The 15,728-nt window shown below is 38.9% G+C and overlaps 1 protein-coding gene across 2 annotated transcripts in view; it reads left to right on the forward strand.

The window, feature by feature from the left end:
• The window catches only part of AFG1L (AFG1 like ATPase), a 224,348-nt gene that overhangs the window by 143,584 nt on the left and 65,036 nt on the right, over nucleotides 1-15,728 (forward strand). For both annotated transcript variants that reach the window (XM_033234787.1, XM_033234788.1), the window contains exon 8: nucleotides 7,474-7,556. In XM_033234787.1, coding sequence (XP_033090678.1) covers nucleotides 7,474-7,556 — 83 coding nt within the window. The remainder of the gene's footprint in view (nucleotides 1-7,473; nucleotides 7,557-15,728) is intronic.

A 15,728-nucleotide genomic window follows, 5' to 3' on the forward strand; every position in this document is an offset into this window, starting at 1 on the left:
ATACTCTGATAGACGTCTACCTCTGTAATCTCTATATGTATAGGAAAAACTTGAATCATACAAGCTATAAACAAACTTTTTTCTGAGAAGGGGATATTCACTTCTACTGTTATGCTTTTAATATCATTTGAATGTTTTATAATAAGCATGGATCACTTTTTGAGTTCAAAAAAGATACATTTTTATTTTATTTTTTATTTTTTGAGGTGAAGTCTCATTCTGTTGTTGCCCAGGCTGGAGTGCAGTGGTGCAGTCTCGGTTCATTGCAACCTCACCTCCCAGGTTCAAGCAATTCTCCTTCCTTAGCCTCCTGAGTAGCTGGGATTACAGGTGTATGCCACCATACCCAACTAATTTTTGTATTTTTAGTAGAGATGGGGTTTCACCATGTTGGGCAGGCTGGTCTCAAACTCCTGACCTCAGGTGATCTGCCTGCCTCAGCCTCCCAAAGTGCTGGGATTACGGGCATGAGCCACCGCACCCGACCTAAAAAGGATACGTTTCTTAAATAATCAAGTAAAATGATATATCTTAGTTATTTAAAATTTTATTTCCTGGAATAAGAAAAAGTCTCGACTGGGTGTGGTGGCTCGCGCCTGTAATTCCAGCAATTTGGGAGGCTGAGGCAGGCATTCAAGACCAGCCTGGCCAACATGGTGAAACCCTGTCTCTACTAAAAAATACAAAAATTAGCCGGGCGTGGTGGTGGACACCTGTAATCCCAGCTACTTGGGAGGCTGAGGCAGGGAGAATTGCTTGAACCCAGGAGGCGGAGGTTGCAGTGAGCTGAGATCATGCCACTGCACTCCAGCCTGCACAACAGAGCAAGATTCCATCTCAAAAAAAAAAAAAAACCAAAAACAAAAAAAAAGAAAAAGAAAAAGTCTCAACCATTTTTTCTTTTTATTGTTTACTCATTAAAAATTTATAAAATAAATTAGTTGACTGTTACCAAGAAAAACACTAATAATTTTGATTCTTTAAATGCCTATTTAATATAGTCACTTAGGTAAGGGATAGAAGTTTGATTTATGCAGTTGGAATTTTTCCCTCATATTCCAAATTTCTATGATAAGTGAAATTACTTTTATGATTAAAAATGCTAAGGTGGGCAAATCTGTGTTTATTATTTCAATCTTTGCTTAAGAGGTTAGTATGTTATAGTTTTAAAAGATTTTCTCCACAATGTCTTTATTCTTTGTTCCAACTGGGATGGAGTAGAAGCTATATAAAGTTATTTTGTGAGATGGCTGTTTTTCTAATGGTATTATTCAGGATTGCTAAAAATACACACAATAGATTTTGGGGACAATATAAACTGCTTTAATACAGTTATTTTAGTCATACATTTTTCTTTCCAAACTCAAAGGCCTTTGACACATGAGTATGCTCAGAAGGGTGTGTTAACCTCCCTGCTTTTCCTCCCCAAGTTTTCTAATTGCATTTTTTTTAGATTGTGTAATTGTATTTGTCCTTTGTATATATATAAATATGCAAACTATTTTAAAATAAATTTTGTTTGCTAGCTGATTAGTGTTATGTATTAGAATTGGATGGTGATAAGAGGTCACAGGCCTTGTAAATATCACTGGAAATTAGGAAATTACTTAGAGATCATGCTCTTTTGACTAGATTCACTGTCAACTTGCAGCTTAGCTTCCCCCTCCTCCACCCTTCTGCAAAGAGCTTTGGAGAATCTAGCGTAAGTGAATGAAGTCTGAAAATTTGAGGTTTATTAAAAAAAAAAAATATATATATATATATATAAACTGAGTGTTAGTATTTTTCAGACAATTAAGTGCTAACATCTAAGGGCTTTGGTAATAGTTCTTTTACTGCTGATTAGGTATTCCTCAGTGGTGATTAGTGAATGTACAAATGCAATCATTTGGTAGGTCTTAATCACTCATATGATCGAGAAGTTAGTTACCCAGAAAGAGAAATTGAAGCTGTATAACTTTCGTTAGCCTTATTTTTTAATAGCAAAAAATAAAAAACTTTTTGACTAAATTAGGAATACTGAGTCATATAAGATAAATTGTAGTTTAAAAGAAATAGAGAACCTGGCAAATACATTTGTATGACTGTATTGTGACACTGTATTTTATGTCTGTAGTAAAGGTACCTTATGGAAAATTGACCACTGCTTACCATAGTAGGGCAGGTTTTTCTCAGGGAAATTGAGTAAGACATGTTCACTACATAAGGACATTTTTCCTTCTTCTTCTTTTTTTTTTTTTTTTACTGGGTAACTGAGCTCTCACAATTATAGCAGGAACAAGGGAAAGAAAGTATCTATTTTTTCACATTTATGACATCAAGAAAAACACAGGACATCTTGAGGCAAGGGGAGAGATATATATTAATATATCTCTCTTCTTCTCAAGAAGTAATATAGTATATATATGAAACACAGGACACCTTGAGGCAAGGAGAGAGTGGAATGCATGTATTTGGGCAATGCTGTATTCTCCTCTGGTGGGATTGGTTATAGGGCCCAGGTCCTGAAGGAGAGGCCTGGGGAGTTGGATTTGGACAAGTGGAATGATGAGCTAGGGATATCTGTATGGAGATGCCAACAGGTTGCTCATGCCAGCATTGCAGAGAGCCATGACTTTTGCTAGTTTTTCAGGGCTGTTCTTCAAATGTTAGTTCAAAAGCCTAGGTTTGTAGTCCTCCCTAGAGGACCAGCTTCTTGGGTGTTATTTTATGTTAATCAAATTCAGAATTGCTGATACGTAATCAAAATGCTATACCTACACTAGCCACAGCCCAGCCTTCTGGGTCTTTACTCAGGTTAACCAACCATCCCGGATTGTCTAGGGTTGTCCTAGTGTTAGCACTGAAAGTTTTATATCCAGAAACCCCCCTTAGTCTTCCGTAAACCCTTCATTTCCAGGGCATTATTGGTCACCTATTTTACTCTCCTGAGCCCCTTAGCAGCTGCAGCATAAGAGGAGGGGAAATGCAATCTATGCCCTGGATGCAGATGATAAACAGCTCTCAGCCCTTGTGTACAACCCAGGATGCACTTTCAGGGAGGAAGAACATTGTTACTTCTCAAGTGTGCCCAGATATTGCTGTTCTGATGATCTCTTGCTGCGTAACAAATTATTATAAAATGACTGTAAAAGAGTCTAAAAAACATTACTTTATTCTCTCCTGGTTTCTGTGGGTCAGGGATTTGGTAAGGGCTCAGCTGGCAATACTGGCTCCCTCAGTAAGATAGTGGCTACAGCTAGAACAGCTGGGGACTGTCAACACCTCTGTCTTCATGTCATCTCAGTGCCTCTCCAGGGCCTCCTCTCTCTGTATTGGATAGTTTAAGCTTTCTCACAGCATAGTAGCCTCCAGGCAATTAAATGCTCAACTGACACTTCAGAGTTCCAGAGCAAGCATTCCAACCAATAAGAAGCTGCCTCAAGTGCCACCTAGGATATTATTGCATAGACCATTTCCATCACAGTCACAACATTCAAGGGGTGGGACATAGACTTCATTTCTTGATAGCTGGAATATCAGCATCACATTGTAAGGAGAACATGTTGAGATGGAGAGATTATTTTACAATGTACAAGTCTTAAAACCCACCACAATTACCTTGGTTCCAAAGGTTTGAAAAATGCAGTTTTTGACTGGGCGTGGTAGCTCATGCCTCTAATCCCAGCACTTTGGGAGGCTGAGGTGAGCAGATCACTTGAGGCCGGGAGTTTGAGACCAGCTTGGCCAACAGGGAGAAACTCCGTCTCCACTAAAAATACAAAACTTACTCGGGCATGGTGACGCATGCCTGTAGTCCCAGCTACTTGGGAGGCTGAGGCATGAGAATTGTTTGAATCTAAGAGGAGAAGGTTTCAGTGAGCTGAGATCACACCACTGCACTCCAGCCTGGGCAAGAGAGTAAGACTCTGTCTTAAAAAAAAAAATGCATTTTTTCATTAGTAAAAGTAGTGATGCTGTTAAAATATGTTTTTCCCATGAATTGTCATTAAGACAATTTTCATTTTGAATGCAAACAAAATGTCAGCCTATAATTGTTTCTTGACTTGTCCTGAAATCCCTTGGTCACCATTCTTCTACTGAAGTGACTATCTCCCTATCTATCTATCCATCTATATCTGCACAGGCATACCTTAGAGATATCGAGGGTTTGGTTCTAGGCTACTGCAATACAACAGTATTGCAATAAAATGAGTTGCAGGAAGCTTTTGGCTTCCCAGTGCATATAAAAGTTATATTTATACTATACTATAGTCTATTAAGTGTGCAATAGTATTATGTCTAAAAAAATACATACCTTAATATAAAAAATACTTTATTGCTAAAAATGCCAATAATCATCTGAACCTTCAGTGAGTGGTCATCTTTTTGCTATTCTTGCCTTGATGTTAATGGCTGCTGCCTAATCAGGATGGTGGCTGCCAAAGGTTGGAGTGGCTGTGGCAGTTTCTTAAGATAATGTTGAAGGTTGCTATATAGATTGACTCTTCCTTTCACAAAAGATATTTATGGCAGATATAGCCTTACAAAATGTATTTCTTAAATAATAAGACTTGTACGTTGAAATTACTTCTTGATTCATGGGCTGCAGAATGGATGTTATGTTAGCAGGCAGGGAAACGACATTTATCTCGTGCTCTTCCATCAGAGCTCTTTGATGACCAAGTGGATTGTCATGAGCAGTAATCTTTTGAAAATAATCATTCTTCTCAGCAGTAGCTCTGAAGAATAGGCTTAAAATATTTTGTAAACAAAGGCGCTGCCATCCAAGGGCTTTGTTATTTCATTTATAAAGCACAGGCAGAATAGATGTAGCATAATTCTTAAGGGCCCTAGGATTTTCAGATTGGTAAATGAACATTGGCTTCAACATCAAATCACCAGTTGCATTAGCCTCTAATAAGAGAGTTAGCCTGTCCTTTGAAGCTTTGAAGCCATGCATTGACTTCTCCTCTCTAGCTGTGAAAGTCCTTGTTGGCATCTTCTTCCAGTAGAAGGCTGTTTCATCTCCAGTGAAAATCTGTTGTTTAGTGTAGTCACCTTCATCAGTGATCTTAACTAAGCCTTCTGGATAACTTGCTGCACCTTCTGCATCAGCACTTGCTGCTTTACCTTGCACTTTTATGTTGTAGAGATGGCTTATTTATTGAAACCTCATGAACCAACCTCTACTAGCTTCCGGCTTTTCTTCTGCAGCTTCCTCACCTCTCTCAACCTTCATAGACTTGAAGGGAGTTAGGCCTTTCTCTGGATTAGGCTTTGGCTTAAGGGAATGTTGTGGCTGTTTTGATCTTTTATCCAGATCACTCAAACTTTTATCCACATCAGTAATAAGGCTGTTTCGCTTTCTTATGGTTCATATGTTCACTGGAGTAGCACTTTTCATTTTCTTCAAGAACTTTTCCTTTGCAATCGCAACTCAGCTAACTTTTTGGTGCAAGAGGCCTAGGTTTTTGTCTGTTGTGGCTTTTGTCATACCTTCCTCACTAAGTTTAATCATTTCTAGCTTTTGATTGAGAGTGAGAGATGTGTGATTCTTCCTTTCACCTGAACACTTAGAGTTCATTGTAGGGCTATTAATTGACATAATTTCAATATTCTTGTGTCTCAGAGAATAGGGACACCTAAGGAGAGAGAGAGAGAGAGAGAGAGAAATAGCCAGTTGGTGTAGCAGTCAGAATGCAAACAGCATGTATAAATTAAGTTCACCTTCTTCTATGGGTGCAGTTTGTGGTGCCCCAAAACAATTACAGTAATAGCATCAAAGATCACTGATCACATAATTAATATGTGATCACTGATCATATAATTAATGACAGATACAATTTTTTTTTTTTTTTTTTTTTTTTTTTGAGGCGGAGTCTCGCTCTGTCGCCCGGACTGGAGTGCAGTGGCCGGATCTCAGCTCACTGCAAGCTCCGCCTCCCGGGTTTACGCCATTCTCCTGCCTCAGCCTCCCAAGTAGCTGGGACTACAGGCGCCCGCCACCTCGCCCGGCTAGTTTTTGTATTTTTTAGTAGAGACGGGGTTTCACCATGTTAGCCAGGATGGTCTCGATCTCCTGACCTCGTGATCCGCCCGTCTCGGCCTCCCAAAGTGCTGGGATTACAGGCTTGAGCCACCGCGCCCGGCCCAGATACAATTTTTTAAAGTTTGAACTATTGCAAGAATTACCAAAATGTGACGCAGAGACACAAAGTGAGCACGTGCTGTTGGAAAATTGAGGCCAATAGACTTGTTCAATGCAGGGTTGCCACAAACCTTCACTTTGTAAAAAATGCAAGAAGCACAATAAAGGGAAATACAATAAAATGAATATGCCTCTATCTATGTAGAGATACACACACACACACACACCCCTACATATATTCCTCTCATGGCCCCCAAAATCCAACTGACCAAGAAGATAGGTGTTGCAAAAGTACATTTGCCCTCAAAATAAGAATTTGGGGTGTGTGTGTATGTGTGTGGTATATGTGCTGGTGTACACATATGCACCCTGGGGGAATGGAAAGAAAGGAGCACTTGGGAGAAGGGAAGGAGATTAGTGCCACAGGGTGACTCGGGTTGAAAGGAGGTAGGCATCCACAGCAGGAAAGTGCACTGAAATGTTGACGGCCAGAGAGGAAACTAAAAGGGAGACAAGGGCAATGGCAGCCATTTAGAAGCGAAGGATGGGCATCACTACAACATCATTCTAGTTTGGTCATTTGGTTTAAAATGTGGACACTAATGTTCTGGCCCAACTCTCTTTCTCTCTCTCTTTCTCTCTCTCTCTCTCTCTCTCTCGAGACAAAGTATTGCTCTGTTGCCCAGGCTGGAGTGCAGTGGCATGATCATAGCTCATTGCAACCTCCACCTCCCAGGCTCAAGCAATCCTTGCATCTCAGCCGGCCAAGTAGCTGAGACTACAGGCGTATGTCACCACACCCAGCTAATTTTTGTGTTTTTTGTAGAGGTGGGTTTTGCTATGTTGCCCAGGCTAGTCTCAAACTCCTGGACAAACACAATCTGCCCGTCTAGCCTCCCAAAGTGCTAGAATTACAGGCATGAGCCACCATGTCCAGTCCCAGCTCTCTGATGCTGCCTCTCCCCCACTGTGGTGCCTAAAACCCATGAGTTATTCTTTCTGGTAGCCTCTAGTTTCTCACTCCAGGGTATTAGAAATTGGGCTTTAAAAAAAACCCAAATGAAGTTATTTGGGGAATTTGCTGACAGCACTTTTTGGGCAATGTTTCAGAAAACATGATGCAAATTTTAATTTTTTAAAACATATTTCAGTGGCTTGATATATTTAATATTGCAACTTTGGTTTTATGAATCTTGCATGAGTTCTGTTGTTTTCATGTCATCTCATTATACTATTTTTTGAGCAAACATTTGAAAAATTTAAAAAATGTATAGTATAAGGGAAGTATTGTAATTCTGAGCCACTACTTGTTTAAAAAGACACTTTATTTATTTGGATTGTAGGAATATTGTAATACAGTCCAGCTAGATTCTGGGATAGATTACCGGAAAAGGGAACTTCCTGCTGCAGGAAAACTCTACTACCTGTAAGTGTTTTTAATTTTTGAAGTTTAATATCTAATCGTTAATCAGAAAAAGATGATAAAAATAAACAGTTTAATTATTGGAACGTGAAAGGCTGGTTCTGAAGCCCACGATTTTTAAACTGCAAATGTTCTCATGTTAACTTCTTCAACCCATGTCTTTACCATCCATATTTGCATCATTTATAATGTGTGATTGGATAAAACCCTAATTAGTTTTTTGAGGAGGAATGATGACAGATGGTTAGAATGTAATGAGTATCCTTTTATAAGAGACTCTACTATTATGAGAATATTTTTAATGTGTGAAGTAATTAATTATTTGTGGATATCATCTGACAAATGTGCCATTTCCATTCCCCCCAAAATTGTTGTTTTATTTGTCAATCTGTTGGTATTTATCATTGTTGATTGACTTCCATATATAACTGATATAAAATATATATACACAAATACAACTGGATATATTTTTGTCTTTTAAAAGCTAAGATGCTCCTGAGTAGGAGCAATTTATAATAATAGATGTATTCAGCATGTGCAGTTAATACGGAAAAACAAATATAGTTTGTTTTAAAATGTCCTTTATGAGAACCCGAAAAGGAAAAAGTGCTTTACAAAAGCAAACTTGTTTAGTATATGCCAACAGTGTTGGGCACATAGCAAATTCTCAGTAAATAGATCTGTCTAAGGACTAACTGTAATTTAACTAAAAGGCATGTTTCTAGTAATTTAAATTTTGATGACAACGTGCATTTGAGAGGTTGAGAAAAGTTCTTGTCTCTGCCACCTTGTAAGCAGAAGTACTTTACTGTTTTTGAAGCAGAAATTAGCTAGAAAAATCACATAATTAAAATTGCATACTTTACAGTGTACCAAGGGGACTATTTTAGTTTATTATTCAGATCCTGATGATTATTATAGGAGGTTCTTCATCTATCCTCAAGTACTTTGTCTTTAAAGTACTTTATAATTTTAAAAAATTCATATAGCACATTTTTCTGCTTTAACTTGGACTTTTTCTTCCCAGTTTCTTTTATGTTTGTGTTTACTGGATATTTTATTTTTCTGATATTCACAGCCTTTCCCTGATTTTTTGCTACATATGTCTTGATATTCCAGATGTATGGTACCAGTGCATTAATTTATTATTATTCTCTTTATACTTTTTTTAAAGGAGGTAATTGTTGTTCTCTGTTTTTTTCAAAAAGTGTATCCTCATGTGGAAGAATAAAAATATTTTCCTTATGGGAAGTTCCTTAAATAAAGGTGGTAGTCTGAGTCTAAATTATGAAATTTGTTTCATAGTGCCGAAGAGGTCTTGGAAGTTACTGGAGGTGAAAGGGCTACTTTTGCTTGGAGCATAACCATTTTTTGTCTCTGACTTACCCTATGTTACCCCTTCCTTTTCCTGATAAAAGTAATAATATTCTAACCCAGTGAAGTTCAGTTTTGATCTTTAAAAATATGCTAGAGGAAAACTAACACTAACAATGTCCAGAGTCCAGGAAACCAGACCTATAAAGGACACCAGGAAACTCTGGACCAGCTTTCCTGAAAAGTATATAAATTCAAAGGCCAGGCACAGTGGCTCATGCCTAGCCAAGCACTTTGGGAGGCCGAGGTGGGAGGATCACGTGAGCCCAGGAGTTTGAAACCAGCCTGGGCAACATAGGGAGACCCTGTCTCTACAAAAAATTTAAAAAATAGCGGATGTGGTGGCAGCTACTTGGGAGGCTGAGATGGGAGGATCACTTGAGCCTGGAAGGTGGAGGCTGCAGTGAGCCATGATCACACCACTATACTTCAGCCTGGCAACCGAGCAAGACCCTGTTTCAAAAAAAATAAAATATATATATATATATACACACTTATATAGATATATATAGGTGGTATATATCTATTATCTATCTATCTATCTATCTATAAATTCATTTAATCCTCAAGGAAGATAAATTTGTTCTGGAATTTAATATCCAAAGGGGCTTGACCATAGTCAAGAATAGAAAGCCTGGGGGCATCCCTCAGTCAGAGGAGAAGGCAGATATGTAAGTATCCCTGAGGAGAATGAGCAATTAAAATCATCTCAGAAGTGGGAAAGTAATATGAGTTACTAAGACAGGATGCTAGAGATGTGCATTGTGTTGTTTCACATGAGGACTTGGGTAGAACTTCTCTCATGAAGATTTTCTGAGGTTATATTAACTTTGGTTTAATTAGGTTTCTTTTCATTCTTGTTCTTGCAGGAACACTTACTAACTTTACCCTGTAACAGACTTTAATGTGCTATGCTATATATTGCCCTATTAAAGCATGTGTTTCTCTTTATTACCATCTGGCCAGACATCTGGAATTGATTCCTGAATATGCAAGTCCAGACTACTCCCTTGTCAGTTTCACTGGAGCCCCAACTGCCTGAAAACAAACAAACAAACAAACAAAAACACAAAAAACAAAATTTTAGCTTCCTTCTAGGGGAACACCAAGCGCTAACTCAGAATTTCATACAAGTAGAATCCCACATAAGATCTTTAACAAAACAGAAATATTAGTATTCATCAACTCAGTATTTTATTAGCCTAATTTCCCAAAGCCAATTAAAGATATCCAAAATACAATCCAAATAATATCAAGAATTACCACAGATTTCTAAAACTACCCAAAAAGTTGACATGGAGCAATTTCTGTAGTTCGTAATATTGCCTGAATCCCACAAGAACTAATTCACATAAAACAGGGCATGTTTGTGTGTAATCTATATCACAGTAAATTTAGAAATCCTAGAGTACCTTCGTAAGTAAGTTTCAGATGTTTTTGGCCCTGTAACAACCTCATATACACCCGCAAGCTCAGAGAATTTAAATTTAGCAAGCTACAAAACAGAGACCTTGAGTGCAAATACCCAGACTTTTGCATAGACTGAAACACCCCATGCTTATCCAATTTTTTACTCTGTGCTAAATGCATGATCACTCCAGAGATGAGCACAGGTTTTCTATTTTTCATTTTTATTTTTTTGTGTGGGAGGCACGGAGTCTTGCTCTGTCACTGGAGGGCTGGAGTGCAGTGGTGGGATCTCGGCTCACTGCAACCTCTGCCTCCCAGGTTCAAGCGATTCTCCTGCCTCAGCCTCCTAAGTAGCTGGAATTACAGGCACACGCCACCACACCCAGCTAATTTTTGTATTTTTAGTAGAGACAGGGTTTTGCCATGTTTGCGCACCTGGTCTCGAACTCCTGACCTTAGGTGATCCACCCGCCTCCGCCTCCCAAAGTGCTGGGATTACAGGCGTGAGCCACCACACCCGGCCAGTTTGTTTCTTTTCTAATTGCTTGGTGAATAGCACTCAATAAGGTCCCCATGCTGAAGTCCAGACAGATCAATCAAGCACTGGGCTTGCATTTGCATCTGGATGGAGGCTTGGACAGTAATCTATTTTGAATCGCCTGGTACTGATCAAGGGTGACCCCATCTCATGCTTATAGAGAATTTAACTGCTTCAGATTAGCTCTCTGTTTGGGGGCTGGTAATACTAGAGGTTATTGTTTTATATATGCCTATCTTTTTAAACAGGAAGCACCGTTGCTGAAGGGTCCATGATATGTTGCCCCAGGCCATTTTGCTGTCCCTATTGTGAAGTGTTACTGGTTTCCTGGGGAGAGGAGTTCACATCACCTTGGACTCACCCTTGCTGTTTCTTTTTTATTCCAAGGCTGAGTCCTATAGGTTCTTTTCTCTACTAAGTCTGTTGAAGTGGGGGTTCTTTTCAAACACTCTATCTTTCCATACTCACATACAAACACTCTGCCCTTCACACAGATGCCATAACCTGAAGAGAAGTTTTAAACTGAACCAAAAGAGGTGGGGGCAGGCATTGGTCCTGGGATTTTATTTTACCCCACTTACGAGCCTAAACCTAAAATAGGTTTGCCTTTTATTATTTCATAAGTGCTGGCAGAAGACAACAGAGACCTGGGTCAGAGACACAGGATCTTATTAGCCTTGGCATAGATAGCAGCATGAGCATTAGCATGTTGTGTCATTTCCCTCCTTGCTCCTTAGTCCCATGGAGTGGAGGGGAGGGTGTTTTGCTGAGGGCCTAGATAATTCCTGCAACAGGCAGTGAATTGTGTTACAGGAAAAGAACTCTGAGCTTGTGGAATCTGCCATCTTATAGCCAGACATAAGCAAGTCTGCTTTTTGTCTCAAGGGAGATATTGTCTCATCTTTCAAGGTTGCTCACTACACACACAACCTTGAGAAATGGTTAGGGCCTTGCATTCTTGGCATACTCAGCAAGATGTGAAGGAGAGACCCATGAAGGCGCTTGTCTCTCCCAACATGGGGCATTTACCAGACGTTAGACCTTAGAGAACCAGGCTTCCTCCCTTTGTTTCAGTTGGCTTCTGTCCACTGAAGTCATCCACCACTTCAACAGAACTACATCTGAAGCACATTGTTCAGTTGTTTAAAACTTAAATTGTCTCAAGACCATTTCAATTTCATGTATATGGGGATTTTGGATCATCCTGAAAATGGTGAAAATCTAATTTATGACTTTTTAGACACAGCCCAAATATTCACATATTTGTACTTGGCTAATATAATGTATTTACCCATCTTTTGAACAGATTTCAAAAAAAAAGTTTTTTCTTACGTACTTTTACTAGTGGAAGTTTTATGTCTCAAGCGCTCTTAGTTTTCCACTTGAGAAATATCTATTCCAAATAGAAAATCATTTTGGAAAATATAACTTTGAACACCAGTTTTAAAAAGAATAACAATTAGCTGACAAAAAGACGCACGGCTTCAAGGTTATAGCTTTGTTTCAGAAGAAAGGTCTGTGACAACTAAGACAGAAGCTTATATGTGTTAAAACATACTTCCCCATAACTAAAAACTTTATGTTTCTTGCCTGTGATATTACTTACAAGCACTCCTCTGCTTTCAACTGTGAGAATCAGATTAATGAAACTTAAAAACATTTCTTAGCTTGATTGTCACATCTCCCCATACCTAAACTTTGGCTGAGACCCAGCTTCTGCCTCTAAGGTTGCCACCTTCTGGTTTAGTAGAGTGTCTAGGACAGCTTGGTACCTTCTCTCCATCACCCATCATTACCATTACAGTTCTCTCCTGGACATTGGAATCTGCAGTTTCAGTCTCAGTTTTTCTTACCAGTTAGACAGCTGGTCTGGTCATTTCCCATTTCAATTCCCACTGAAGAACCTCTGAAACATTCACCAGTGCAAGCAACTTGAAAATGGTTAAGTCTGGCCCCCTTCCTTTTAGGCTGTAATTTGTTTCAATATGTTGTGCTAGACTGCCCAGAGTCCTGTAGCAGGCAGTATGCACACCCCGTTGAAATAATTTATCTCATCCTCTACAACAAAATTTTTATGGTCTTATGCCAAATATGAGCCAGCTCTACTCCTCCTCCAGCTCCTTAAATTCTCTCATGTGTCTTTTAGACTCCATTATATTCATATCATTTCTACTTCTCACACTAGTTTGCATAGTGTCACAGTGGAATAGTGATGGTATCAATGGAAAAATACTACACAGTTTAAGACTGTAAAATTTGTTTAGCAGTCAAGGTTGCAGAAATGTATCCACATGGAGACACTTGCACAAAACAGAAGATAATAGAGCATATTCCCAGTTGAAGCTTTAAGTTTTTCTGGCCTTTGAGGGCCCATTAGGTGACAAAGAGCACCTGATCAAGATAAGGGTCCCATTAGATCACCTTATCACCTTTGTCATTCGTAGGTGAGTGGGTTTACACCCTTCTGGTAAGTCTCTATTGCTGTGGAGACTCTGGCTATGTGCCTGCCTGCTTGCCAGGTACAATTACCAGGTGCAAACCCTAAGCCGTAACTGAATGTTTATTGTCAGTGTAAATCAAAGGTCAGTTTCCCATCCTTCAGCAACACCAGTCACTAGGCCTTCCTGAAGTCTGTTCTTTTTTTTATTGTTATTATTGAGACAGAATCTCACTCTGTTGCCCAGGCTGGAGTGGAGTGGCGTGATCTCAGCTCACGGGAACCTCCGCCTCCCAGGTTCAAGCGATTCTCGTGCCTCAGCCTCCCGAGTAGCTGGGATTACAGGCACATGCCACCATGCCCAGCTAATTTTTGTATTTTTAGTAGAGCTGGGGGTCTCACATGTTGGCCAGGTGGTTTCAAACTCCTGACCTCAAGCAATCCGCCTGCCTCAGCCTCCCAAAGTGCTGGATTACAGCAGTGAGCCCCCGCGCCTGGCCCTGAAGTCTGTTCCTCAAAGAGCAAGAGATAGAATTTCTGTCTCTGGCAATCAAAGAAACTGTCTACTTTCTTTAGGTTCCTACTGTTGTCTGGCTAACTCCTCAGTCTGGGGAAGAGATGAAGATATTTGGGATATTTTTGATGTTTACAGACTATGTTTTACTTCTTCTTAGCATCGTGGCACAGAACATCATTTAGGTTTTTCTACTTAAGAAGTAATCGTAAATGAAAATATTTACAGATGAAATAATACAATGTCTAGGATTTGCTTCAAAATAATCCAGTGTAGGGGAATTGAGGGGAGGTATAGAGGAAATAAGATTGACCATGCCATGTATTGAGTGGGTGATTATTACATTGGGGTTTTAATAGTACTATTCTCTTCACATGTGTTTATGTGTAAAATTTTTCATAATCAAACGATTTTTAAAAAGATATCCTTCTCTGTTTTTTCTTTTTTTTTTTTTTTTCTTTCTTTCTTTTTTTTTTTTGAGACGGAGTCTCGCTCTGTCACCCAGGCTGGAGTGCTGTGGCCGGATCTCAGCTCACTGCAAGCTCTGCCTCCCGGGTTCACGCCATTCTCCTGCCTCAGCCTCCTGAGTAGCTGGGACTACAGGTGCCTGCCACCTCGCCCTCCTACTTTTTTGTATTTTTTAGTAGAGACGGGGTTTCACCATGTTAGCCAGGATGGTCTTGATCTCCTGACCTCGTGATCCGCCCTTCTCGGCCTCCCAAAGTGCTGGGATTACAGGCTTGAGCCACGGCGCCCGGCCTCTCTGTTTTTTTCTGATCATGCTTACTGCAGTTGTAAGTCTATTGATCTTCCCAACGAAACTGCTTTTGTTGTGTTGATTTTCTTTATTATTACTTTCTGTTTTCTATATCCTTAATTTCTGAACTTTCATTATTTCCTTTTTCTGCTTAGTTTGGATTTAATTTGCTCTTCTTTTTCTAGTTTTTTAAGGTAGAAGGTTAAGTCCTTGATTTTAAACCTTTCTGCTCTTATATAAGCATTTTAAAACTATAAATTTCTCTTTACTACTTTAGATACATCTCACACGTTTTATTATGTCATGTTTTCTCTCGTGATTTATTTTTTGACCCATGGGTTATTAAAAGCGTGTTATTTATTTTCCAAACGTTTGGTGATTTTTTTATACATCTTTCTGTTAATGATTCCCAAATTTAACTAATTATGGTTACAGAGTCTATGTTGTATGATTTGAATCCTTTTGAATTTATTGAGGCTTGCTTTATGGCCCAGAATATGATGCATCTTGGAACAAGTTTCTCATGCACTTGACTATTCTGCTATTGTTAGTAATGTGTACTTTAAATGCCATTGGGTCAAGTTGGTTGATAGGGTTGTTCAAATCTCCTATATTCTTACTGATTTTTGTCTGCTTTTTCTATTAATTATTGAGAAAGAGGTGCTGAAATTTCCAAGTATAATTATGGATTTTTCTATTTCCTCTTACAGTTCTGTCTGGTTTTGCTTAATGTATTTTGAAGCTCTATTATTAGGTACATAAATGTTTAGGATTGATATGTTCTCTTGATGAATTGACCTCTTCATCATTATGAAATGAACCTCATTGTTCCTGGTGATATTCCTTTCTCTAAAATCTACTATGCTTAATGTTAATGTAGCCACTTCAGCTTTTTTAAAATTAGGGTTTGCATGATATATCTTTTCTTATCTTTTTACTTTCAGCCTATCTGTGTCTTTATATTAAAATGGGTTTCTTATTGGCAACATGTATTTGGGTATTTATTTTTTATGCAGTCTGACAATCTTTTTCTTTTAATTGGGGATATTTAAACCATTTACACTTGATGCGATTGTTGATATGGCTGGGTTTAAATATACTATCTTGCTACTTGTTTGTTTTTTTTGTGTGTGTACTTTTTAGAA

Source organism: Trachypithecus francoisi, unplaced genomic scaffold (genome assembly GCF_009764315.1).
Source record: "Trachypithecus francoisi isolate TF-2019V2 unplaced genomic scaffold, Tfra_2.0 Lachesis_group15, whole genome shotgun sequence".
NCBI classification, from domain to species: domain Eukaryota; kingdom Metazoa; phylum Chordata; class Mammalia; order Primates; family Cercopithecidae; genus Trachypithecus; species Trachypithecus francoisi.